This window comes from Chenopodium album, chromosome 1 (assembly GCF_948465745.1).
Source record: "Chenopodium album chromosome 1, dcCheAlbu1.1, whole genome shotgun sequence".
NCBI classification, from domain to species: Eukaryota; Viridiplantae; Streptophyta; class Magnoliopsida; order Caryophyllales; family Amaranthaceae; genus Chenopodium; species Chenopodium album.
The window spans coordinates 85,344,309-85,371,571 of NC_137834.1; the positions used below are offsets into that span (position 1 = coordinate 85,344,309).

At 33.9% G+C, this 27,263-nt stretch overlaps 3 protein-coding genes and 1 pseudogene across 3 annotated transcripts; 3 read left to right on the plus strand and 1 right to left on the minus strand.

Moving 5' to 3' along the window:
- The first annotated feature begins 555 nt into the window (after positions 1 to 555).
- Positions 556 to 2,350, plus strand: LOC145624158 (RING-H2 finger protein ATL52-like). The gene has a single exon (XM_081677130.1). The coding sequence runs from the start codon at positions 779 to 781 to the stop codon at positions 1,991 to 1,993; it is 1,215 nt and encodes a 404-aa protein (XP_081533256.1). The 5' UTR covers positions 556 to 778; the 3' UTR covers positions 1,994 to 2,350.
- Positions 2,351 to 5,252: 2,902 nt separating this feature from the next.
- LOC145624168 (putative glucan 1,3-beta-glucosidase A) lies at positions 5,253 to 8,823 on the plus strand. The gene is made up of 10 exons (XM_081677139.1): positions 5,253 to 5,414; positions 5,524 to 5,639; positions 5,740 to 5,859; positions 6,400 to 6,588; positions 6,906 to 7,064; positions 7,330 to 7,499; positions 7,599 to 7,754; positions 7,947 to 8,299; positions 8,412 to 8,591; positions 8,689 to 8,823. The coding sequence occupies exons 1-10, from the start codon at positions 5,321 to 5,323 to the stop codon at positions 8,772 to 8,774; spliced, it is 1,623 nt and encodes a 540-aa protein (XP_081533265.1). The 5' UTR covers positions 5,253 to 5,320; the 3' UTR covers positions 8,775 to 8,823.
- Positions 8,824 to 17,763: 8,940 nt separating this feature from the next.
- LOC145624172 (protein MIZU-KUSSEI 1-like) lies at positions 17,764 to 19,045 on the minus strand. Its single transcript, XM_081677152.1, has one exon. The coding sequence runs from the start codon at positions 18,917 to 18,919 to the stop codon at positions 18,131 to 18,133; it is 789 nt and encodes a 262-aa protein (XP_081533278.1). The 5' UTR covers positions 18,920 to 19,045; the 3' UTR covers positions 17,764 to 18,130.
- Positions 19,046 to 25,913: 6,868 nt separating this feature from the next.
- On the plus strand, positions 25,914 to 27,257 carry LOC145637523 (E3 ubiquitin-protein ligase ATL6 pseudogene; annotated as a pseudogene).
- The last annotated feature ends 6 nt before the right edge of the window (positions 27,258 to 27,263 follow it).

The following is a 27,263-nucleotide window of genomic DNA, read 5'->3' on the forward strand; positions in this document are numbered from 1 at the left end:
AAATCACCCTTCATAATCATTATTCTATTAATAATGAGAATCACTATGCAAAACTTCAATCCTATATAAAGTTTAAAATCTTACATCTTTTTCGCATTCTTTCATCTATATGAGAGTGGCAAGACAATAATAAAATTCAATTTTCAACACCAATATAAATTCGATCTAAAATCAACATGCACAACATGCTACACATCAATATAAATCCGATCTAACTAACATGCAGAGCACCTAGCATGCTAATAAACATCAATATCAATCAATCAAAGCCTTAATTCTCTAAGTAGGGTCGACTACATAAACCAAAAGTAAGTAGCTACTCGTAATAAACATCATCAATATAAATCCGATTTAACCAACATACATGACATGCTAGACTAGACTACTAGTATTTCGGACACCAAAGAATGAAAGAAGTATAGATAACGCACTATTACATCAATCTAAAAAATGAGCACCGGCCTTCAACTTAAAAACCACTAATCTCGCAAAACAAACTCCACGTATTTCTTCGTCTCCTTTCTCTCTCCTCCCATCTTTATCAGTAAATTTCCACCCACCATTTTTATTTATTTCCATTTAATTATACGCGGAATTTTGACTTCAAGTTTCCCCCTTTTGACTTTTTTACAGGAAAAATTCATAACTCCCCCTTTCACCCAACTGAAACGCACTCACTTCTTTGAATTCTACACCATGCAATTTCCAATTCCAAACCCCTCAAAAAATAAACAACAAATTTAACAAAATTCCGCCATTTTCATCTCTTTCAAGCTCCATGATCATGGCGGATTCTCCCAATCATGGCCTCATTAATTGCTTCCCACTAAGCTGTGAAAACCTCACCAAACCCTGTTTTTTCGACTGCTACCCCATCATCCCTGACCCCTTACCTTTTCCTGCGCCGCCACCTCCGCCGCCATTGCCGCCGTCTTCTCAGAGTCATATAGCTCCTTTTTTGATTGCTACTGTTTGTATTCTGGGAGTTTCCTTCCTTCTTCTTACGACTTGTACTATCATTTTGAGGGTTCGTTTTACTGACCGGAGAAGAGGGGTTTCTCCGGCGAACTCCGATGATGCTTCGATGAACGATGGTGGGTCGGTTGTGGACCACCCAATTTGGCATATCGCAACAATTGGGCTTCAACAATCGGTAATTGATTCAATAACTGCTTTTAAGTATAAAAAAATTGATGGGTTTTTTGTTGATGGTTGTGATTCTTCTTGTTCTGTTTGTTTGACTGATTTTGAGGAAGGTGATGATCTTAGGTTATTGCCAAAGTGTAGTCATGCTTTTCATGTTTCTTGTATTGATACTTGGTTAAGGTCTCATAAGAATTGCCCCCTTTGCCGGGCTCCTGTTGTGAATGAGGTTGAGGGGGGTGATTCTGGTGTAATGGGGTTGAATTCGAGTGGTTCGGGTTCCGGTGAGGAAGGTGTGAGGGTTAATTTGGAGGAGGATGATGGAGGGGTTGCGTCTGGAGGAGGCGGCGAGTGTAGTAATCGAAATTCGAGGGGAGAAGAGGATGTTTTGAGGGGATTGCCTTTTGGGGAGGGTGTAAGGATAGCTGAGATATTGAAGAAGAATCGTGAGTTAAGGATTTATAGTGATTTAGGTGAGAATCATCGGTTTCGAGGGGTGGAGGAGGGTTTGGAGCCGGTTAGGAGGTCGTTTTCGTTCGATGCTGTTGCTGCTTCTGCAGCCTGTGGTGCTGTTGTGGGCAATGAAGGGAGTTCTAGTGATAGGAGTTGCAATGAAGGGTGTTCTGGTGGTGGGAATTCTGGAGTTGTTCTAAAGGAAAAGAAAGTTGATTCAGGGAAAGGGGGTGGTAATAAGAGGGGATCGAGTATGTCAGGTTTGTTGATGAAGAGTTCGTCTATTGGTCTATCATTGCAGAAGGGTCCTGTTTCTATGAAGAGATCGTTGTCTTCGAGTAGCAGGTTCTTTTCATTTCGCAGGTCCAAAAGCCAGGCCTCAATTCTTCCATTATGAATAAGGTGGATTGATCATCTTGCTAATGTAATAAGACATGCTTACCGCCTCCAATAATTATACTGCTATACATTGGTGAATTATGGTCTCAACATACCGAACTCTCAGGAATATATAAAGCTGGTCTAATTGTCTGTTGCCGAAGGCTGTTTCAGACGTTCGAGCATATATAGGTAATGAGGATAGGGCATTGGTATGATATGATAAATTAATGTAAATATGATAAATCTTTATGTCAACGATTGTGGTTTACTCAAATTGAAGCCACTATTTATGAGTAGAGTGCCTCTGCAATTTTTGCACTCAGTAAGTAAATGATACAATATAATGGCATCAAGAACTACAATTTATCCTTTATTTTTGCTGTAGCAGCTCATCTTTTACGAGTTTTACTGGAAAAGTTTTATTATATGCTATTTTAAGTATTATTTGGTTGCGGTAGTGAAATTTTACAGCAAGGTTTGCTTTGCATCATTGCATATTTGGGTTAGTGCTTGAATGTTCTGTGTTTGCCTGTTTGCCAACATATATTGCTGATAGATTACCTTTCTTAGTTTCTTACATTGAATGTCATGTGCATATTTTGTCAGCTGATGTGACTGTCGTTCATCTTCAATTTGATTATCCTTCTTTCTCCCATTAAGAATCAGCACTTGCATTCCCTCCTTGAATGTATGGCTTGATTAGGCTGGCTCTTCAAATAACTGGCGTAACTAGACTGTCCAATATGCACCTGTGTGTCAGACTCAGGTCTCAGCAGAATTAACTCTTCTAGATGTCATTTTGTGTTATTTCTGCTGTAGATTTTTCGAGTGACTTGTCTGAACAAAATCAAAGCTTCTAGAGCCAAGGGTGTACAATTGTAGCTGAAATTCTGTTGTGTTTGATCTAATCTGTCATCATGATATGAGTTCATGCTAGAGAATATTCTATCATGATCCGTTTGTAGGAGTGACCTGCAAATGCTTCAAAGTAATGAGAGTATGAGACTCGGTGGTACTTGAATTATTTCAGTGTTCAACTATACCGAAGCAAATAAGTTTATTCTTAATCTGATACTCCGACTCTGTCAGTGTATCGAGATTCGAGAGGACAACTAAACACGCATTAGAAGTCGTCTTCCTTTCACAAAAACTCGTCGGATACCCTAAGATTATGTATGATATTCTGTTACTGCTAGGTCTGCTTCATATGTTTCTTTGTTTGTTTGATCTTGTTAAAACAATTTAGCTTCAGGGATTAAGTGAAAACTCATTTTGATTAAGGTTTAACAGACAAAGATTCTAATTGGTGTACACTAGCTGAGTACGTCAGGCGCAGACTCTGCCTTGTTTTTCTCCTTGAATTGTGTGTAAATGTTTGCTGCAGTCAGTTTTGATGTTAGAGAGGTATGAACATTAGGACCAAAGAGCAGGTTTGAACTTTAAAGCTGTCAGCAGCTTGACATCATTGTTGTTTTTTCCTTCAAACAGGGTACTGTTTTTTCCTTGATTTTGGTCCATATTTTATGGGGCGTGTGATATACGAGTAAGGGGAAATTAATGTTTTTTTCACTTGTTTGATGTAGAATGGGAACAGGATTAGGAATTTAGGATACAAGAACGTTTTATCCCCGTCTCTCTAAACAAACATACCGTTTTTCTCATTTCTATGACGAACCACCATGTTGGCCTTGTTGGTTCATTTCTCATTGTGGGGTGTGACATCTTCATATGGGGTAGGGCTGTCTTATCAAGTGAGCCGACCTACGATTTTGAGGGTGACTGAGAGGAACGCAAGAAGGGACTGAGAGGAACAATGCAGATAGGTAGCATGTATTGCATGAGAGGAAAAAAAAGGCCAACACTTGCCAAAATTCAAACTACAGGAGTTCATGATATTTTTTTTGTAACACAGGACTACAGGAGTTCATGATTTATTTTTTTTAACACAGGACTACAGGAGTTCTTTTTTTTTTTCTTTTCCTTTTTTTTTTTTTTTTTTTGAAAAATAGGTCTTTTTTCTACAAGATGTTTAGTAACCTATGATTAATACTTGCTCAAGCAATATATGTTTTACGCTCTATGATATCATAACTATTACGAGTAATTAGTTATTAGTGTTTGTTCCTACTCTATTTTAATTGATCATCCCTTAGTTGTATGCAATTAACATATTTACAGGGTACCAAGTAAAGCTTGGTGGAGTTGATGGGGGAACTTACCTTATGACTTTGAAGTCACAAGTTTAAGCCCCACGAATTTCATTTGCTTAGGAGTAGGGGAATCCCCTAATCTCCCCCCTCTACTCTGAAATTGAGGTTGATGTCCATAGCAATTTCCAAAAATGTCATTGACACGAGTCTACTAGACTTTAAATTGAGATTTTCTATTGTTCATCGGATGTCACCCATGAGGTTGGTATGGAGAAGGGGACAAGTGAATTATTCTCGCCTTTGAGCGAAACAACCTTCTACAAGACAAATATTCTTATGTACTTCCGGGTGTGCCTAAGGATATTTTTGGTTCATTTTAATGAATAAAAAAAAACATGGAGTCCATAAGGTGAATTTTATAATTTTCACAACACACCATATATTTCTATATCAAATTAGCACATTGTTGTATAAATTAAAAGGGTGTTCTATGAACCCAAAGCCTTTCTAATCTGAACTAACTAAATTATTTTCCATAATTTACCATTATTTTCTAAAAATTGGACTTGCAAATTTAATTGAACATGAGTTACATGACATTATACTTCCAATTTATCCTTGTCCAAAAAGAAAAAAAATGTCAATTTAATGAACTTTCTACCTAAAAAAAATGTTGATTCGGTTAGATAAGCATGCCTTTTCAGCTGCACTAAGGTGGTTGATCAACAATCAAAAACCTTATAATCCTAATAGCCTAACATGGCACACAACAGCAAAAATTGGGCTTTCTCTGTTCCTCTAAAGTTGCTCCATTTGTTCTTTTCTTCTCTTCTACCATCTTCTTTTTATTAAAAAAAAAAAGACATTGCTGTCTATTAATAAACTTTTCCTAATTGTAATGCTACGTAGTAATTTTTTATGAGCATTCTCAAAGTTTCTATAGTAAGTAATGTAATGATTCTTGGATCATAAACGAGAACTGATCAGTCTCACATACATGAACGTTGTTAAAAGCCGTTAATTATCTTATCATTCTTTAGTATATTTGTTGGGATTGATTTATCTCAAAGAAAAGAATTACCTAAGATTCTGCTCAAAGTGGGTTTTTTTTTTTTTTTTTTTTTTCCTAACGAGTTTGGATAAATTTCCTCTTACTTTATGATATTCTTCTTCTAGAACTAATCTTGTAGGAGATGAATTGTACATTTCACATGGAATTTGTTTTCCAGAAATGGGTTTTGGCATTTTTCTTTTCCTTTTGTCTCCACTTCTCTGCTGCATTATCAGGTAAAAAATACCAAAAAAACTTGGCTACATTTTGCTTTGTATTTTATTGAATCTTTTGATCCTAATTGTGATAATTTTCATGTTTTTGTTTGATGATTATTGAATGAAGTTGAAGGAATAAAAGGAAATTCAAAAGTTAGAGCAGTGAATTTAGGTGGGTGGTTGGTGATAGAAGGGTGGATTAAACCTTCACTTTTTGATGGAATTCTCAATGGAGATGTGCTTGTGAGATTTCTTGACTTGGAATTTGTTTGATTTATCTTTTTGATATGAATAATTTATAGTGAATATGTTTGTTTATGCTTGTGTTTCAATGAAAATGTAGGATGGGACAGAAGTGCAGTTTAAGTCAGTGACATTGCAGAAGTATGTTTCTGCTGAAAATGGAGGTGGCTCAAATGTCTCAGTCAGTAGGGATATACCTTCTTCCTGGGAAACGTTTCGGGTTCGTTTTTGACTACTTTGTCACTTACAAGTTGAAAGTGTGGTTTTTACATACATTTAGTTTGGTTTGGTTCGTAATTGATTGATACTCTCTATTCATTTTGCTACATGAAAACGTTATTGCTCGTGTGCTTAACAGATATGATCATGAGCAGGAATCAGAATTCCTTGTATGTAATATTGTAATTGCGTGTCAATGAGTTTTTCTGTAATAGAGTAATGGAAATTGGTAATTTTGGTTTATGATCATGGATGTGCTACTTTTTTTTTGCCTGACATGACTAAGAACTATTTTCTGTTAGACAATATGTATATCTGAATTTTCGAAATAAGCTTAGTTACAGCAATCTTTAAGGTTGTTTCTGCCTGATTTTTTGGTCAGTAACTTACTGAACAGCTCAACATTTTGTTGTGTTGAAATATGCAATATAATCAGGATTTCTGAACTCATGCCTCTATGTTTTTACAGATATGGTTACTGATTATTTGAATTTTCAATTGATGAAAATAATATTCAAGGCATTCAACAATATGATTGCAGTTATGGAGAGTGTCCGAGAAAGAATTCCAATTGCGCTCCACACAAGGGCAATTTTGGACATGTGAGGGTCAAGGAAGCTCTGTATCAGCTACTACAGATGCACCCGCAACCAATGAGACATTTAACATAGAGAGACTTTACAATAGCAGCCGAGTTCATATTAAACTTCAGAGTGGCATCTACCTGCAGGTATATATTTGCATCTTAACTCTTATGCTTATGATCGGGTTAATGATTGTCCAGTAATCATCAGAAAATCCTAACAGAGAATTTCAAGTACCTTGACAAATGTCCTTGTCTGACAACTATGATCAGGAAAATAAAAGGGGGAAACAAAACTCTTGGACTAATGTGTTAATACGTATTACATAATATTCTGCATGGTATTCTGCAAAATTTAGTTTTGCTGAACAAATTTTTCTGCCAAGACTCAAGAGTCACAGAGTCGGCTTCTCTTCTCAGAATGTTGGTTACTAAGAACTATGTGATTTGGCCTCACAATTTAGGCTCTGACAGAAAGCCAGATTACAGCAGATTATCAAGGGACACCAGGATGGGATGATAATGCAGCCACCTTTGAGATGACAATAGTGTTAAATAATCTTAATGGCGATTTCCAGCTTGCAAATGGATATGGACATGCCAAGGCCAAAGAAGTTCTGGAGGTATGCTGTAATTCTTAGCAGTTCTAATCCACTTTCTTGTAATGTATGGGGGCAATGCTTTAAGTCTTTTGAGTGAGCCTAAACTTTACGGATAAAGTTTCCTGTAAAATGTGAAGCAATAGATTAATGTGGGGCAAAGGGAGTAGTTTAGTGGTTCCTTGGCCTGTGAGGCATTCAGTCTATTTTCTTAATGAAGAAGTTCAGAAAACACACAATTTGTTCTGATTCTTACATGTGTTGTTTTTCTTCACCTTTTGAAGCACAGGAACATAGAAACAGCTTTATTACCAGAGATGATTTTTATTTTATCAGTAAACATGGGATAAATGCGGTGAGGATCCCTGTTGGCTGGTGGATTGCTTTTGATCCTGATCCTCCTGCACCTTTCATTGGGGGATCATTGGCAGCATTAGACAATGCGTTTTCCTGGGCGCAGTAGGTCTTTGCTCTAATACTTACGAAGTATATAGTCTATATATCAGTGAATTTTGAGTTTTCCTTCGTATTGATAAGCATGTTACATTTGTGGTTCAGAACATATAATATCAAGTGCATAATCGATCTTCATGCTGCCCCGGGCTCTCAAAATGGAATGGAACATAGTGCAAGCAGAGACGGCTCAGTTGATTGGCCTAAGTCACAAGATAATATTGATAAAACATTGGATGTTATTGACTTCTTGGCCTCCAGGTAATCCCCCCACACCAAAGCTTCTTGGGCTTTGTTCTTTTCACCTTACAGGCTTACAGCATAATGTTTCGGGAAAAATCCGTTCAGATGACAAGGATGATGCCTTATTGCCTCAAATCTATATGGTTGTCCATTTTTAGACAACGTTGGTTTCTGCATCACCAACTTGCTGAATTTTTTTTGTTGTTGCAGATATGCAGACCACCCTGCATTGCTGGGAATCGAGCTCTTGAATGAACCATCAGCTGCAGGAGTTCCGCTTGACATTTTGATTTCCTATTACCAAAATGGCTATGAGACAGTGAGAAAATATTCCCCAACAGCTTATGTTATAGTCTGTCAGAGAATCGGCAATGCAGATCCTCTTGAACTTTATCAGGCTAACATAGGCTTCTCAAATGTTGTGGTGGACCTGCACTATTATAATCTTTTTGATACTTTCTTTGTTAATATGAGTTCAGCTCAGAATATTGACTATATATACAAGAGTAGGGAAGCTCAACTCCAACAGCTTAACAATGCGAGTGGTCCACTTCTTTTCATTGGTAATAAAGATTAAAAAACCCTGCAATTATTGCCAAATTTCCATGAAAATTCCTTGCGAAAACTCCATCAACGAGCTTCAGATATTTATGAATGTATTTCTTTGAGTTTCAGGTGAATGGGTGAATGAATGGAATGTAACAAGCGGATCAGAACAAGACTACCAGAGTTTTGGTAAAGCACAGTTAGATGTTTATAATGCTGCTTCATTTGGATGGGCTTATTGGACAATAAAAAATGACAGGAAGCACTGGGATTTTGAATGGAACATTAAAAACAACTATCTTCAATTCAGTAAGTATATATCTATTTTCCCATTGATTTGTCTCGTGCTTCAGATGTACTGGATACTGATAGTGTACGTTTTCATAAATGTGCTTCTATTATGCAGGCAGCTCACCTAGATCGTATGACTCAGACGTCATATTTTTCCTACTATTGACTTGCAGTTACTTGTTCTTGCATCACATTTTGTAACAGACATCATTTACCTTATTCTTACAAAATCTGAAGAGAAATTTGAATGCAGCTGTTCTTTTTTCTTTAATCCTAATTGTATTATACAAAAATCTTGTATGTTGTCAATGAGTGCCAATACAAGTTAATTTTCTTCTGATAACAGTCAACGGATCTTGAAATAAATAACCTCATGATCAACAGATATCCCCACGTTTTTATTCTGCATTGCTTGAACCATCCGTTGCTTCTGAGTTTAGAGTTAACCAAGCAAGTACAGTTGTTTTTTTGACGGCTTCATGGAAAGTGTCAGGGTCAAATAACTCATGTTTGGGTCCAGTGATTACGAGTTGTACTGATGCGGTGATGCCTACCTCCACAAATCCTTATTGCAAGAGGTACAGAGTCACCAGTTAAAACGTTTGCTGCTTCTCCTTCTTCAGCCAAATGCCATAAAGCTATCTTAGCAGAGTCCATCAGTGGATCATAGAATGTCATTAGGCCAAGAAACACCATATCTGACTCTTTGGAATCATCATAAAGTTTTCCTCCAACAACTATCTTCTGCAACCACATGTTACTTTCAAATTTCAATAGGTTTGGTATGAGACTGATGCAAGTTTGTAAAAAAATGATTATACCATTTATAACTGCTTCTTTGCTACTCCAAGAACCTGTAACCCGTTTCTGCTCAATGCTTCTCCCATAATTTGAATCCTTTGGTGATTTTCCGCGGAGAGTGCTTCTAGTGTGGCATCATCAGAATGACATATAAACTACAGACGATGTCCATCCAGCAAGTTGCTGATGGATGCAGTTGCCTAGGATAGATATATAATTCTAACTAATGTTTTATGTTTTCGGATAAGGAGTCCTTGGCTGTTGGTACTGAGCTTCTTGTCATGGGGAATGACATTATGTCCCAGGTCATTGATGAATATAGTATACTAACAAACTCTTTGTCGTCTGGGATGAGCACGAACTATCCCAGGTGCTTATTTGGGTTTGTAAGCCTTGGTGCAATTGCCATCTTCCTTGGCTTTGCTAGGTTTGATCACATCTTCCTTGGTTTGATCATGCTCGAAAGGGCTCAAACTAAGACTATTTCACTGCATATCATAATCATCAGGTGGCACCAGCAAAGATGGCCATTGCACCAAGGCTGCAGACCCAAATATACACCTAGGATAGTTCGTGCTCAACCCAGATGACAAAGAGTTTGTTAGTATACTATATCCATCAATGACCTAGGACATAATGTGGCCCATGACAAGCAGCTCATTACCAACAGCTAAGGACTCCTTATCCGAAAACATAAAACATTAGTTAGAATTATCAATCCTAGGCAACTGCATCCATTGGCGACTTGCTGGATGACTCGAATGGCTTTGATCATCTTCATATATTTTTCATTTCTAGTAGAGGTGTGCTTTGATCTTCTTCAGATCTGGTGGTTTTTGCAACTACTCCAGATTCCCCAGTTAATGATGACTAACTGTTATAGAAGCAGGATTTCATCATTTGTTCTAGACATTGATAGAAGCTAAAATATATGAGAGTGCATGACGGAACATTCTGAGAACCTAAGTTACAGTCAAGAATCCATTAAAACTATTATACCTTAAAATCAATTGCTTTGATGTTAAAAGCCTCACATTGCCAAGGAAAAGGTCACCTGGTCCAAAAAGGATGATATCACCAGGCACGATATGTTTTTGACCAACTCGAGTTATTACTTCCTGCTGAACAACTCTACAAGTGCATCTTTGGATTTAACTTGATATCTTAAATATTCAAAAAGCTTCGGAGCTGCTTTGCTGCTACTGTATTCCTGCGAGGATGAAGAAATCAGCGAAAGATGACTATGTGGCTCATGGAACCTTTATCATTAAGGGACGAAAACCATTGAAATAGATTTTGACCTGTTAGGAACGAAGAGTGACACTTATGAAAACCGGTACCAGCAGCATGATGCAGCCATTTAAAACGTCCCAAGTTATGCAAGGCAGTGTTGACTACACTGAGACTACTTTCTTTTAGTCTTCTGTCAGAGCAGAAGTAAGCCCAAATTAAGGAACCAAATTCTCTATGATAATTACTCTAGTATGATGGTAAATTTCAGGGAACATAAGAAATGAATTTTTAGCAACTCGCGTAATTTACTTCCATCACTCACAGTAATGATTCCAGTAATATCATCACAACCTTTCATTCATGGTTATTGCCTATTATAATGCCATAACAAAAGTAATTTGTATAATGTATAACCAGTTTTAGAAAATCCTAGTTCATATTGCAATATATTGTGGGTTGTACAATTGTACTTGGCAGAAGATTATGAACTTTGGCCTCTCTTCATCATTCTCACATTCTCTCATTTTACTCAGACAAATTCAATCAAAGTCAACAATTGAAGGCATTTTATCAAGCACATGGTTTACAACTTATATATATAAATAAAAAAGTAAAAAATAATCGAAAAAATAAATAATTAAAAATTCTTCACCTTGCTCAGTTGATTCAACATATTCAAAAGGCAAAGCTTGATCAGTTTGAGCAAAAGCATATAATCAAGAATAAACCTTCTCTTCCTTAGTCTGCGATTTCCCATCATTTCATCCTGCAAAATTTCAACAAATTAATAACTACCCATTTCAATTCCTATTAAAATCAATCAAAAATACACGAAATTAATGGTTTTAATCAAAGAAATCAATATGGAGGAAAGTTTGAATCTTGCCATGAGAAAATGAAGAAACGAAATTTAATGGTTGGAAAAACATACAGAAATTATGAAGTTTGGTCCAAACTAAGCTATATATAAGTATGAAATTTTGACAATAAGGTGAGAAAAACTGAATGTCTGTTTTTTGAAACTGCCAGACTTCCTATTTACACTTGACAGTTTGGTGCGGCAAAACAGAGGATTTCTGAACAGAGACCATTCTACTGAATTTCAGGTAGTTGACTAGTTGCTGCATGTCCAATTTGGACCCACTTCCTAACTACCAAAAAAACAGGCAGCTATGTGGCAGTCTGAACCGGACTCTCAATTTTTTTTGGACCCGAAATCAATTGACTGTTATTGAATTGAGCTGAACTAGAGAGAAGTAAATTAGGAATTGAACTGAACTAATTAGAATTGAATTAAACTGAACTGAAATTAATTTAAGGAACAGGCCCTCAATCCATACATGATTATTGATCAATAAAGGTTAAGTATGGGAAATCTCGTAATGTGTTTGGTAAATATAAATAATATGCAAGTCCAAATAAATACCCGTCAAAAAAAAGTCCAAATAAATAAATAAAAAGGCCCGACTATATATTCATGTTTGATTTTTGTTGGCCCAAAGTTTCAAATAATGATCTCTTAAGTTTGTACTTTGTAGGAAGGGAAAAAAAAACACTTGCTACCTACTGTATTAATTTCAATGAAGAGATATTTCGCATATAAAACACATCCTACTTTATGTTTAAACCTCCATTAAAGCTGATAAAAAAGAGAGGACAAAGGAGCCTTTAGAGTGATGAATTTTTTTTTTTTTTTTTTTTTTTTTTTTAAGGAGAAGGGCCCTACCGGGCCAGAACCACTCATAGGTCCAACCCAACCTAGGTTAACGGGCTAGACAATTTTAAAATGGGGGAGAAAGGTAAGAGAATCCCCATCCCAATTTGCCTCTAGTGGGGTTTTGCTTGGTAAAATAATGATAGAATTGGTCATAATTTATTTAAACTAGATTAGCCCCGTGCGATGCACGGTTTTAAAATAAGAAATGAATTATAGACTCTTTAGCACATGTTGAGAAAAAACAACTACTTTCTATGTAGTATATTCTAATTAAATATGAAAATACAATTTCCAAAAATCTGTTATTTTCATATTTAATTAGGAAGAATCAGTTAAACTGTATTATTAACTATCCACATTGGTAATGGTGAAGACACTTCTCTTTTGCTTCACAAGTGGGCGGGGGACAACCCACTCTATCTAAATGATGATGTCAAAATTCCTTATAGCAAAGGCCATTGGAGAGTATCCGACATCATTAGGGTTCTGATCACAAATGGTTTCTTCATCCTATTTCTCACCTCATTCCTAACAATATCATCCTTAATGTAAAAGCTATCCCTCCCCCCTTTTTCACTCCCCCAAAGACAAGCTTGGATGGACTCTTCACAAACATGGTTCCTTCACAATTAAATTTGCTTATCATGCCTCTACCCCTCCTACTCTTCAATCTCCTTATCTCCTTAGTTTTCCTTGGTCTATTCTATGGAAAATAAATACCCCTTTCAAATATAAAATGTTACTTTGGAGCATTACTAGAGCTATTTTTCTTGTTGGTGATGTCCTAGCTAGAAAAATCCCAAATTTTGACCCTATTCGTACTATAGGTGCTACCCCTAATGAAGACATGCTTCACCTTTTTCGTCACAGCCCGAATTCCTCTACAACAGCCCCCTTTTCGTTACAGCCCAATTAAATTCCTTTGCAACTGCCACAAGGAAATGAGTTACTAGGTATTTTGCCCTAAAAAAAGAATTGATGTTATGAAAGTGGATTTCCTTCAATCTTCAAGCACTCTGTTCAATAATCGTGTCCAGATTCAGTACATACTCGGTTATGTACTGCGAAAGGCAACCTTCTTCTTGAGGCCCGAGATTACAACATTTTTAAATTAAAAAAATTAAAAATTTGCTTTTGTTTGATAATGGATTGTCACTTCCTTTTAAATTTAAAAATTAAAAATTTGCGTTTGTTTGTTACATTACTGATTTGCTAAAGGTGACCCACATTTAAAAAGCCCCTTTCATATTTGTTGAATCAAACTAGTTTATCAAATATGTGAACAAGTGTTGGTGATCCCATATCTAACAGCAACATTAATCTTCCCCATTGCACTCAATTTTTTTTTTTTTTCATGACCATTTATGATGGTCAATTTAAATCATGTATTTGATATTTATAATGCAAGTACCTATAATTTATTTTACGTAATTTGTTAATTCTTATATTATTGTATGTAAATTATCTTTTGATTTGATTTTACATATCTCTGTCAAATAAATTAAAATGAGCTAATGACCCTCTACCTTTGCCCAAGTGTAAAGTATATGTATTGACAAAATAAATTGTATATAATTTAAACGATATATATAACACTATGTATTGAAATGGTTTGATTAAAATTGTTTACTAACAAAATAATTAAATATGCAATTACTTACCTATTTATTGAATTTTAATGAGTCCAATTTTTTCATGTAACCAGTGGAGCATATGTTGATGATGATAGAAAACTGTATCTTTAAATTTACCATTGAAAATGAGCAACCATATTGTTAAGTTTGAAGAATTTAAAGTAAAACCATACAATGTTCAAAACGTATTATAAAATTATTTATAATGTTTCAGAATAAGTCCTATCTGAAAAAGTTCTGTCAGCTGCTATCACTCCAATGTCAGCTACCTTCATCAGCTACCTACCATGGTGAATAAACAAAAAATACAATTAAATTATGTTTCAAATCATATTTTAATTTTCATATATTTTTTTTCACTTACCAATGATAAATTTGAATTTATAAAATATCTCAAATATGACCTTAAAAAGATAATTTTCAGTTAAAATTCCATTAAATTAAACCTTATACTGTGGTTGGTTTCATCAAATTTACCTTGTAAGAATTTTGTTCAGCCCAACATAAATTGTTTTTTTTAAATCTAGAAGCATTAAAGATACATTGGTTTTGCTTGGTAGAGTGATGATAGAATTGGTCACAATTATTTTATATAAGAAACATCAAAACACATTCAAAAGAACCGAAGATGTCAGACAACATATGATTACTCATGGTGTATACGAGTCCACTATTTTATTTATTTAATTTTTTTCTGCGACACCTATCTAACGACTAACTACAACAACTGATTTTGTCGCCTTAGATAAGAGCTATAATTTATAGAAATTTGTAAGTTTTAAACTACTTCATCCATTTTGCATGTTTGGATTGTTTGCCATAATTTCAACTATTAGTTTATGTAATTATCAATACACATAGATTATAAAAATTTGATACTTTATTAAAACAAATCTAATAAATTTTTTAAAATATATATTTAACTTACGTATTAATCTAAAGGAGAGTTTTAACAATGTCAAGCATATCGATTATGAGTAGAAAATGAAAGAAGGTATACATCATTCACGCACCCATCCAACCACCACCATCCTCACCCCAACCCTAAACCCCTAACAAACCCAGCCACCACTAGCTACATCCCTTATCAAAATAAGATGTAATCATAAAATCTTAATTAAAACCATTTTATATAAAATAGAAAAATAAAGTCCTTAATAATGTAGCACAAATACAAGGTTGCTATTGAGAATTTCCATTAATTGAATGATTTGTGTATGCAAGTTTTTGGAGGGGGCACCATAGTTTTATGTGGGCACAAATACACGTGTGAATTTGTCTACTTTGGCTAAACAATTATAAAAAGTGCAATGAAATGACACAAATGAATGACAGGATTCTATTTAAAAAAATAAAAAATTAAAAAAATTAAAAAATAATAATAATTGATTGATAGGATCTAGCACAAAAAGGTTTAATCGATAAGACATGGCCATTGTCTTATAGCAGGCCTTCCAAGAGAAAGTCCAAACCACTTGGGCCCATTTTCCATCATAATTGGGCCAGAGTAAAGTGAGTGTAACCAGCAAAGTATAATGTGTTGTCGAATTATTTTGGGTAAAGGCCCTATAATAGTGCAAAATGGGCTCCATTATCATAAATTTCTTTTTCATGCCCAACCTCTTTTTCTTAAATTATCATGGGATTTATGGCAAATCAACCACTCAAAATCTTAATATCTGTTTTTTTGTGAAATATGTGGGGGAAAATCACAAACAAACATGATTAAAACAATTCCACTATGATAGAGTCATAGAGAAAAGGTGCAATAACATTCTTAAAATTCATTGCATTATGAGGAGATAGATTTATCGGAAATAAATCCCAACATTATTTGCCGGTGATTATCACTCTAATTATTTAAATAATTTTTAGTGGAAAAATTAATGTTTGATTCAAATTGTCCAAATTTATTGGAGTACCTCATTTACATCACAAAATTCTTTATATATTGACTCTTCTTGTGAGACAATTACCATTCAAACATAAATACTTAAAAAAAAAGTTGTTATAGTGTTTGAAAAGAGAGTTGTATATATTATTGTGAATCCATAATACTGATAAGAGTAGTATTTATAAATTTGCACACATCACGTTACTAACATACTATAGTATTTATAGATCTGCACACGTTACTAAATTATACTTCCTCCGTTTTCTTTTACTTGCAACACACCTTTTAGGCACGCAGTTTTAGGAGATGATTAGTGAGGATAAACGAGCGATTTTATCAATATAATTTTTACACGAAGATTAGAATAGGGTTAAGTATCATTTGTAAAAATTATAATGAATAATTTATCCGTTTACATTACATAAACCCGACCTCAAAACACGTGCCACAAGACTGTGTTGCAAGTAAAAAGAAACGGAGGAAGTATATATTACAGTACTGTAATTTACCATTTGTTATCACTTCTGAAGTGCGGAGTATTAAATAGGTGTTAATGACTCCGTAGTCCGTACAAACCATGCATGGAAAAGAATTTTGAAAAGCTAGGACTAAAGAGTAAAGAAGCACTTTCAGAGTACTTGTGTATATATAGATGCCACACGACAATGCTTGACCACGACCAAATCATGCTAAATTGCCTGCGCCCGTAGTGTGCAACAACTAGTGTCTGGTGAGAACTGAGAACGAAAGACGTGACTTGCATGCATGAATCATATCATATGCATTTTACAGTGTTACTGACATTTAAAGATAAGGAGCGTGCGGGAAAACAACATTTCAAAAATCAACTATACAGTGCTACGCTCCATAATATACGTACTACATCCGTTACATATCAGTTATAACTTTAGATATTATTTGTAAGAAATAAAATATTCCAAAGTTGCAAATAATATGCAATAGAGGTAGTACAATGAAAAATGACATATATTCCTTTATATAAAATCATCAACAACGAGAAAAAAAAAAACTACCTCCGTTGTTTATTATGTGTAACAAAGGGGTATTATTTATGAGACATAAAATATTTTTTTGTTGCACATAATAGTTAACGGAGGTAGTAAATAAAATCAGGCTTTAATATGTTAAATTTTGAGATAAAATGAGATGGGTCTGGACAAATCGGACGAGGAAAGTTTATTCCATAAACAAGGCTTGGGTAATTTTTAATCATTTTAAGGTAACTTTGTTGCGGATATAAATACTAAAACCAATTGGTGATAGTAAAACTAACTCTCCTTTTTCAGACACTCACAAGTGAGTTTACAATGGGTTTCTAGTTTTCAACAAAGGGGTGGTCGTGTACTTTTTATTGTGTGTAGGTGAACAAAGTCACAAAAGACAATAATGTGTACAAATACTATCACAAATCTTGAATATCACCGCAATCCCAAGATTTTGGCAAATTAAGTTAGTTGAGCTTTCCAAATTAGAAACCTTGTTAGATTAGTTGTCTTAGCTTCTTAAGCCTTCTCTATTGCGGGACTAGATTGGACTGAACATATAAACATATTAATATTCGTAAAACAAAAGCAAGAATAATGATTAATGTTTGCAAAGTAAATTCAACTTTCACGGCTAGGATGTAAGTTGAAAGTCTTAATACACATTATTTCTTGCAGTTCAATAATCCCCTCTTAAAAAAAAAAAAAAAAAAAAAAAAAAGTGTAGTGCATGCATGTGCATGCTCTTATCTTTTAACTATCCTCCAAGCCAGCAAGTTCATTGGTTTTTGTTTGAGAGTATTGATTGAGTATATACAAATATTTAATTCAATTTTTAAATCATAATTAAAATAAACGAAGCAATAAAAACAAGCAATCTGATCTTGAACTATATATAGTTCATGTATTAAAATCCACAAAATACTTTAATTCATGAATAAATCATTTACATAAATTGGCTAGCAACAATTTAAGACCCCCTTTAGGTAATTAATACACTTACAAATTTTCTCTATAATGACAACAACTACCAAAAAAGCACTTATAGTAAGTCTCTTTTAGCAGCTAAAAAACTAAGAGAAAATTGTTAGACAACCAACTAAATGGGAAATTACCAAAATAATATTTGACAAAAAAATATAAAACCTCCTTCTTCAACCCAATAAAAAAAAAACCATGCAAATATAGCATGGACTAGTGAGTATCCATAGGAGATAGATGATTTGATCCGACGACGACGACGACAACGACAACGACAACGATAACGATAACGATTATCGAGATCGAAGAAAAAAGATACTAAGATCTTGATTAATATGACCATCAGGATCAATTAAGTGAAAAGATTCAGCATCATTTGATCCACGAATTCTCTCAAAATTTCCTCTTAAATACATAATATCATCTTCTTCACATCCAACTTCTTTACCGCTAACAACCCCGGCACCCGCCACTACATCCTTCATCTTCCTCAAAATCTCGGTATCGGCCTTCGATGGCCGTCTCCTTACTGCGAAACCCACCCTTCTACCATTGCAGTACATTTTCCAAACCGGCATTTCGAGAAGAGAAAAAGGGTCGTTAGTACTAGGCATGGAGGAGCATTCTAAGGCGATTCGCAATACCCCGCCTCGCATTTCGCGAGCTAGGATTGTTGTAGGGACGGCTAGCTCTAGGAGTAGGATTGGAGTTGCTGCGTTAGAGTTTGTTTGAACGCAAAACTTTACTTTGCCTTTTTTGTATCCGAAGATTGTTCCTGTAAGGAAGGATGAGGACGAGGATGAGGAGGAGAACGAGGAGAATGATGAGGATGAGGATGAGGATGAGGATGCTGAGGAGGTTCTAGAATGAGTTGGTTTAAGGTTATGATGTTTTGAGTTTGTTTTTTTAATTTGGTGGTTATTATTAGGTTGTTGTTCTTGGACAAAGGTGCAATTACATGTAGGGATAAGTAGTTCCATGATGGCACGGAGGAGCCGCCACGTTCGGACTTGTTTGTGGCATTCGACGGTGGTAACGTTGGCGGCGATGTGGGTGGGGCCCATGTTCCGGTATGTGGGCATGGTGGTTGTTGTTGGTAGAGGATTTAGGTGATGTATGTGTGAAATGTTTGTTGGAGCTACTAAGAACTTTGTGTGGTACACCTTTATATATAGAAAGGGATATGAATATATGATGAGGTTAGCAATGTAAAAAAAGGTTTATATGCGTGGGTTTATGAGAATCTAGTTAGCCCACTAATGAGTAATTATTTAATTTATCTTTTGACACTAATTAATCACATTAATTATAATGGAATGATTCAATTAGTGAAAGAAGGTGCTATGTTTAATTTATTCTTGATTTCAATCATTCAATTGATCATTGATTTTGATGCTCTTTTTTCTTTTTATATATGTTGATGCAAAGTTGACAGTTTTTCTTTTTAAATGTACTTAAATAAATATTTTCTAGTAATGTTTGCGTAAATGAGGTGTAAATGTCGATCAAATGTTTTGTGAATATATTCAACCTTACTTTGCAAAGTAGGAAATTAAGTAATATTTTATATTATTTTTGGATAATACATATTAGGTTGAACAAATTCAACATAAAAAAGTAGTTTTTTAAGGAAAAAAATTATAATTCATAAGGTTATACATTGTACCATAACATCATAATGTTATTATAAACGTATTATAATCAATCACTTTTCTTAATAATCTTTGAATTAAAATTGAGTACTTATCCCATTTATCTAGTCGGTCCATATATAATTAATAAGTGCATTTTTATGATTTAGAATAGAGGCAAAGAGATCGAGCTTGGAGTATATTTTAAAAATATTGGTCTTAGCTCTTTGAGATAGACTTGCAGAGTTGTATTACTTGTATGTGAATGGTGCTAATTTTGGGCATGGGTTACATTAGTAGTGAACCATAAGTTTTTTTTTTTTTTTTTTTTTTTTTTTTTTTTTTTTTTTTTTTAATAAATTTATAATAGGAAAAATATTTCATTAATTAAAAGTCATACGAAATCTAAAAAACTACAATAGAGATTCGACGTTAATAAATAAATAAGATATTGAATCAAATAAAATTTTCTTTCATAAAAACTACAATAGTGAACCATAGTTTGATATACCCATTATTGTTTAGAAATTTTATTACGGAGTATTATTTTTAAATCATTAATGAAAGCTTGAAAAAAAAATTCTTCACCCTTCTTCCTTAAAAGGATAGGTTCAAAAATGACATAATCCATTCAATTTAATCCAATAGTTTATTTATTTATTTATTTTATTATTTATAAAATCTTAGACTTGAATTTTTTTTTTTTGTTTTTTATTTATGTAGAATACCACTATATTTTAATTGTTAAATTAATTAATGATTTTTTTTTTTGGTGTTTAGAGAGCCACAAGGGCGGGGTAAGAATCGATCCCGGGACCTCCTAGAATCGGAAGGGAAGCTCTTACCACTTGATCTATCCCTCACTCTCTCATTAATGAAAATATTTTGACAAAGGGTATATTTGCAAATTCGTTGATCCTAGATTGCAACAATAATGAAAAGGAATAATTATGGGAATGTACATAATATAACAACGATAACAGTAATATAGAGAGGAAGAATCGTGGGAGTACCGTACAATTAGTCATTTCGAAAGAAAAAAATGGTTGGAAAAATTAATGATTTAACGACATTTTGCCACCCAAAACCCCAAAAATAAGTGTTTGTTAGTGTGTGGATATTTTTTTACAAAAAAAAATAAAAAAAATAAAAAAATAAAAAAGTTTTAACATTAATTAATTGGCGTTTTCTTGACGAAAGGATGTCCTATACTCCCCTCCAAATTAACACGGTGTTCCCGGAAAAGATACTCATATCATTTCAATTTTAAGAAAAACGACAATTTCTCTAAAGAAGAGAATATTAATTTAATAAAGGCATTATGGTCTACTATATGTTATTTTGGCTTATACAAATGTGGGAAATTCTGAAAAAAGAAAGTTTAGAAATATATTGTTAGGGTGTAAGTTGTTGGCCGGATGCTATCTAAAATATGATTTAGATTGTAACCGTGTTAATACATGTAAATTTCATGAAAATTAACGCGATACACCTATATTTTTTGAAGCAAAGTCAAGAGATGCATTATATTAATAATTTGTCCATTTAAATATACGGAAAAATCTCATACAGAGAAACCTCACAAGGACATTGATTTTCCCAAATTTGCTCAATACCAAAAGGCGTAAACATATGCTAGATTATGAGCAACTATATTTCCCTCCCACTTAATGTGAGACCACATAACAACATTAGAACGAAGAAATACAAGAAGATTAAATATCATCAAAAATAGAGTCGAGATCAGTAAAGAATATTAACATGATAGACCTATACATCGGGTGTTGAGAAAAGGAAATTTTAATTAAACATTCTCATGTACCAAATGTTGAGATTTCATAAATTGAATATCAACAAATAGATTCCTTCAACAAGCAAAAAGAATATGTTTTGGAAACAAATTATTCTATCTTTTCTAGTATTTAATAATAATTTTGAAATTGATTTAAGTTTTTTTTTTTTTTTCAAAGTGAATAAAGGGGGAGAAAATATAAAGAAGAGAATAAATAGAGTTAATTAATGTGGTTTGTTGGATGCAATGTAGACCACTGAATTATAAGCAAGTATACATAAAATTATGATAAAATTACGAACCATAAACGTAGCATTAATAGTAGATAGTAGTTCATTATTTGCTCTTCTTTTGGCTTTCTAGCTGGAATTTTCCATTCATGTTCTTTTGCTTCGCCTTTAATTTTCCTTTACCACATGCTTCGACCCACTTTGTTCGATCTCCTCGTCCCTTTCCCCGCGCTAAATCGACCAATTCCGTTATTTTGAAAGAAAACATTCCTTATTCATATCTTATAATTGTATAAATGACCAAGGTATTTTTCAATCATATGGTGCACATAAATCATTATTGACCCTTTTTACATGACTCTAGCATACAACTAACCAAAAAATGACAATACAATGTACTATTGTGTGAGTGTGTGACCTAGTATACTGAAAGACTTGCTACGTACCTTTTCACTCTACAATGTTTAGGCATATATGATGTGTAGTGTGATTTGTCTGTACGGTGAAAAATATCTCATATTTTAACGTACAATATGGGATTGAAGATCATGAATCGCTAAGAGAGATAGAAGAAGATCCATATAAAGGTAAAAATTTAGGAAAATCCGTTCTAGATTGAGATTGGTGAGATTTGACCTTAGCTTCATGTAATCTAAAGTCAAAGAAATACCAATTGTTATGTTTTGGCTCCTATCTCAAAATATATATGAATGTCAAAATATCTTGTTGGAGGTAAAAACCACAAATTAAAGCTTGCGTGGCATGGGTTTTATTTTGGAAAAGTGTCTTTGTCTCACAAAGAAAGATTGAAAGACATCTCCCTTGTTTATACAAAGTGTATGTTTTCCTCCTTGGCAAGGGATTACTGGATTAGGAGGATGTATACTATACACACACAAGTTGGCTATGTAGGGTTTGTGGTGTAGCGCATTTGATTTTCTTGATGTGTTTGTTCCTTTTTTTTTAATTGCTCCCACTAATTGACCTAGCATCCAATTTCCCTCATTATGAACAAGGATTGCTTTATTTTATTCCAATCGGTTCTTCAAAAGGGTAAAAGATCTTCATCCCTAAATACTATATTTTAGAGAGTTCGACCATATGAGCACATATTAGTCACATAGCTTGTGACTTAGTCCCATATGTGTATTTTGTTTACATGCAATTCGGTGTCCTTAAAATCTCCTCAAAAATTAAGAATGGACATAGAATCAAAATACTATAGGTTAACAGAATAACAGATCATGTAGTATGCTCCCCATTTAAATTATTAATAATTCTTTCTTCCTTAACAATATTTGACGACCTGGCTTACAAAACTAATACAATAAGGCTGACTTGCATAAATAGCGGCTTTATTGAAGCCATTTTATTATATTTAGATGGGTGTAGAATGTAGATAATATTATTGAAGCCATTGTTTAATTACATAATTTTAAGTTGCACCCAATAAAACGACGTGTCGACGTGCAAGTCCTAACTTTGCTTCCTTTATTTTATTTTTAAAAATTAAATCTACTTTTGAATCATATAGTTATGAAAATCTATGTTGTGCACTTTGATTTATTAATTTTTTTTCACAATTATTCTTATGGTTCACATGTACTCAACTAATTTGTGTCAATAAAGATTAATTAAAACATGTAGTTGGTGGGTTGAGTAGGAAAATAAAGAGCAAATCTAAGACAAAGTTTAGTGTGTTCCATCTTAGGTGTAGTTATAATGTTGTTGGGTTGCTAACATATATATAATCTTGTCTGTTTAATTTAATTATTACTCAATCTCTGATGCTTATTGGGGAAACACTACAGTTTGGAAGTTTTCCAACATGTCAACGTGAGAGAAAGATAGAGAGGAGACTCTAAAGTCCAAAGCTAATCCCCCTATCAATAGAGCAGTTAAAAATTGACCCGACTTGAGAAATTGATTAAAATCAATCGAAATTCAATCCAACTTTATAATATTTAAAAAAAATACGCTATTGAAATTGATTCAAATCAATATGATATTAATCAATCATTTGAGTTAATCAGTGAATTTAATATCTAAACCGATCCACAACCAACTCGAAGAATCTGATGCGCAATTTAAATCCAAAAACTTTAAAATGGACTTAATCTGCATCTAACCCAATAAAAACCTATTACCCGATTCAACCCAATGAAAAATGAAAATGCATATGCCGGGGATTGTTAAAACCCGCCTTTAAAATAATGTTAGGGCTATACAGATCAATATTGACGTTCAAGTTTCTCAAATCATACTTGTGTTATAATGTTACAGGCTATTGGCCTTAAAAACTTGTACCTTTCTTGGCTATATATTTAGTTTACTACAGTAAATTTATGAGCCATGTGAATTATTTGGATCATATCATAAACATATTATCCAAATAATTCACATTATAAATCCGAATCTGAACTACAGATCCAATTTGACAACTCTACCTCTCAGAGTCAATCTCTCATATGTCTCATTTAACAATGAAATTCATTGGCCCAATAGCATCTAGAGTTTAACAAATTGGTTGAACTTTTTTGATGTGCCTTTACTCTTGGGCTTGTTTAGTTGTGATTTAAGGGATCAAAAGCGATGCATTAAACAATTTAAATTTGTAAAAAAGATTGTTATGATCACATATTTAGCCAGTGCCTACCTGGTTAATTGGGTGGATAGGATCTGGTTTTATTTTAACAAAAGTCGCCTTGCAATTGACCAACTTGGGCTGGGCTTTACGAGAGAATTGGAGCACGTTAGTAGTCCACATGTGAAATGACTTCTTGTTTTGGTTAATACATAATTTAATGGATATTATACTAGATTATGGTCAAATTGAAAGAGAATTTTTTACACCTTACTTTACCTATTTGTTGCACGGAGTAATATTTATACAAGGATAAATTTAATATTGTGAGGTCTTGTAAATTTTGTCTCAATATTAATATAATTTTTTTTTATACCCTACTAGTTAATAACTAAGTTAAAACCCCATGCAATAATGCACGTTTGTTAAATATTTTTTACAATAATATTACAAAATATAAGGTATATAAAATATATTCAACAATATTGTATTTAGGTATATATAGAATAGGTATATAGATGGATTTGCTTTTAATATAGGTTAATAGATAGATAGATAGATAGATTATGACTTTTTTTTTTGGCGGATATAATTTTAAAAGATTGAAAATATAAATTGACACGAATATGACAAAATTCATCTTTACAAAATTATATTCCTTAATTATAATCATCAAAGATAGTAAAAGTAAATTATATACAAGTTATATTTTTTTTATATTTTATTTTTTTATTATTTGTTTTTAACATAAAAAGAAGATACTAGTATATTAATAGGCTTAAGCCAATATATGGTTTAGTTATGAGAGTATAGAAGTAGTAAGAGTGGAACGTGGATGCATATGTATCAACAACTGAAAAATTAACATTCATACAAGTATATTATAAATAGAGGTGCAGCGTGGAAGCATTATATAACATCAATCATATTTTCAAAAGAGTGCGTGACTTGGAAGCACCCTTCTTACCCAAAATACACTATCTTGGAAGCAAACTCGTGAGCTAATTTATAAAGCAGTTTATCCCATTAAATATTTAAAAACCTTGATTAAATATACTTATTAAAAAGGCAATGCAATGAACATTGAACAACGCTCCTAAAAGAGCAAACGTCATCTTCACTCCATTTCTCCCCCTTTTCCTTTATTTCAATATATTCCATCTATACTATAATTATCTTTTTCTTCTACTAATGGCAGCGGTCCTCTTCCAATATGGACTACAACATTTAGTCCTCCCTTCTTAGGCACTCGTGTTGTCACACCATAAGAAACTTTTAACAAAACCTTGAATTTAAAGAAACCTTCCTAAACATCATAATCAAAAGTTAATGTTTCGAAATATCAGACCGGAACATTTAGCTAGCTATCTGATTATACGAATAGGTCATATAAAATTAGTAACCTTATTACTAAAGGATTATTCTTATTCTTCATTTTAATTTCTCATTTGAACCTTATCTTACATCAACAAAATAGAAAAAACATGCATGGTTGAATTTAGAATTCTAGATTGATACAATTAATGATATTATAAGAAGTCAATAAATTCAGGATTTATCTAGAAAGTCAATTTTCAACTCCCATACATATCCGATAAAGTCAATCCTCCAATTCTCATAATAAATCACTCGCATCACTACCGTCCGATTAATCACAAAAAAGCCGCCTACTAACTCCCTTATTACGTCATCACATGCCAAAGCAAAGACTCCCTTGGACCCCACTTTCTTCTTTCCCACGACAACTCCTACCCCCATTTATATACTTCAATTTTTGTAAGTAACACTTTAAATTTTAACCAAAAAAAAAAAAAAAAAAAAAAAAAAACTCTCTTCCAAATGAAGACCCGCCCTTGTTGCACTACCAACAACCTCTACACTCAATCACATGGAATCCCAATCTTCCAGCTTTTTATTATTTCATTAGTGTTAATCTTTCTTTCAATACCGACATGTGTGGTGGATGCGCAACAATCGTCAAATTCACCAGATGACGATTATAATGGGTTGGACAATAGTAGAGTAAGCCCATCCATGGCTTTGATCGTGATTGTGTTAGTCCTTGGGTTTTTCATCACGGGATGTATTTCCATCTATATCCAACAATGTTCCAATAATAATACGGGCGATACGACCACTATCGCCCGAAACGGTAACTTGGTAAGAATTAACCAGCGGGGACTTGATCGATCCGTGATCGACACATTCCCGACTTTTTTATACTCCGATGTAAGGGAGTTGAAGATCGGTAAAGGGTCCCTGGAATGCGCGGTTTGTCTTAACGAGTTCGAAAAGGATGAAACGCTTCGTTTGCTACCAAAATGTGATCATGTCTTTCATCCAGAGTGTATTGACGCTTGGCTTATTGCTCATACAACTTGCCCTGTTTGTAGAGCTGACCTTGTTCCTGACACACTACCCGAGTCGTCGAGTGAGGATCTTCCTCACTCGACGCAGGGTGAGTCAGGAACGACAAGTTATGAAGTTGAGGTTACGGTTCTACCTATGCCACCGAAGGGGAGAGTGCCGAGATCGCACTCAACGGGTCACTCATTGGTTCGATCGAGTGAGGATCATGAGCGGTTTACGCTGAGGTTACCGGATGAGATTCGGAAGCAGTTGATGGTGGCTCGGCCGAAGCTGAACCGGTCAGCTAGCTTGGTGGTTTTGCCTCGGGTGTCGAGTTCACGACGAGGGTATCGAAATGGTGGAGGAGAAGGTAGTGGAAGTAGTCGATATGGACGGTTTTTCGGGCGTTCGTTTAAGTGGACATCGAAAAATAATGGTGGTGACGGAGATTCAGGTTCGGGGTCTAAGAGGTTTTTTGGTACGGTTGTAACACCGGTAGAGGGTTTGCCTCGGCTTCCTGTTTGAGTGTTAGAGTTTAGACCCCCTTTCATAATTCAATAATTGTATATTATAACTTGTTTATTTATTTTATTATTATAGGGCTATTTAATTTCCCAAATTACATTAGTTAACCCATTTCTTTCATGGTGAGGTGTAAATTTAATCTTTATAGAATTTGATCATTGTCCATGTCGTCATTGGGACAAATGAGTTATTAGGAATTGTTGTATATACTGCCATGTTAGAAACTTAGAATAATGTACAATGAGTGTGCATCAAACTACTCCTTTATAATTTGAGTAAATTATATGATACAAGTTTTAATTTTGTGAATTGTAT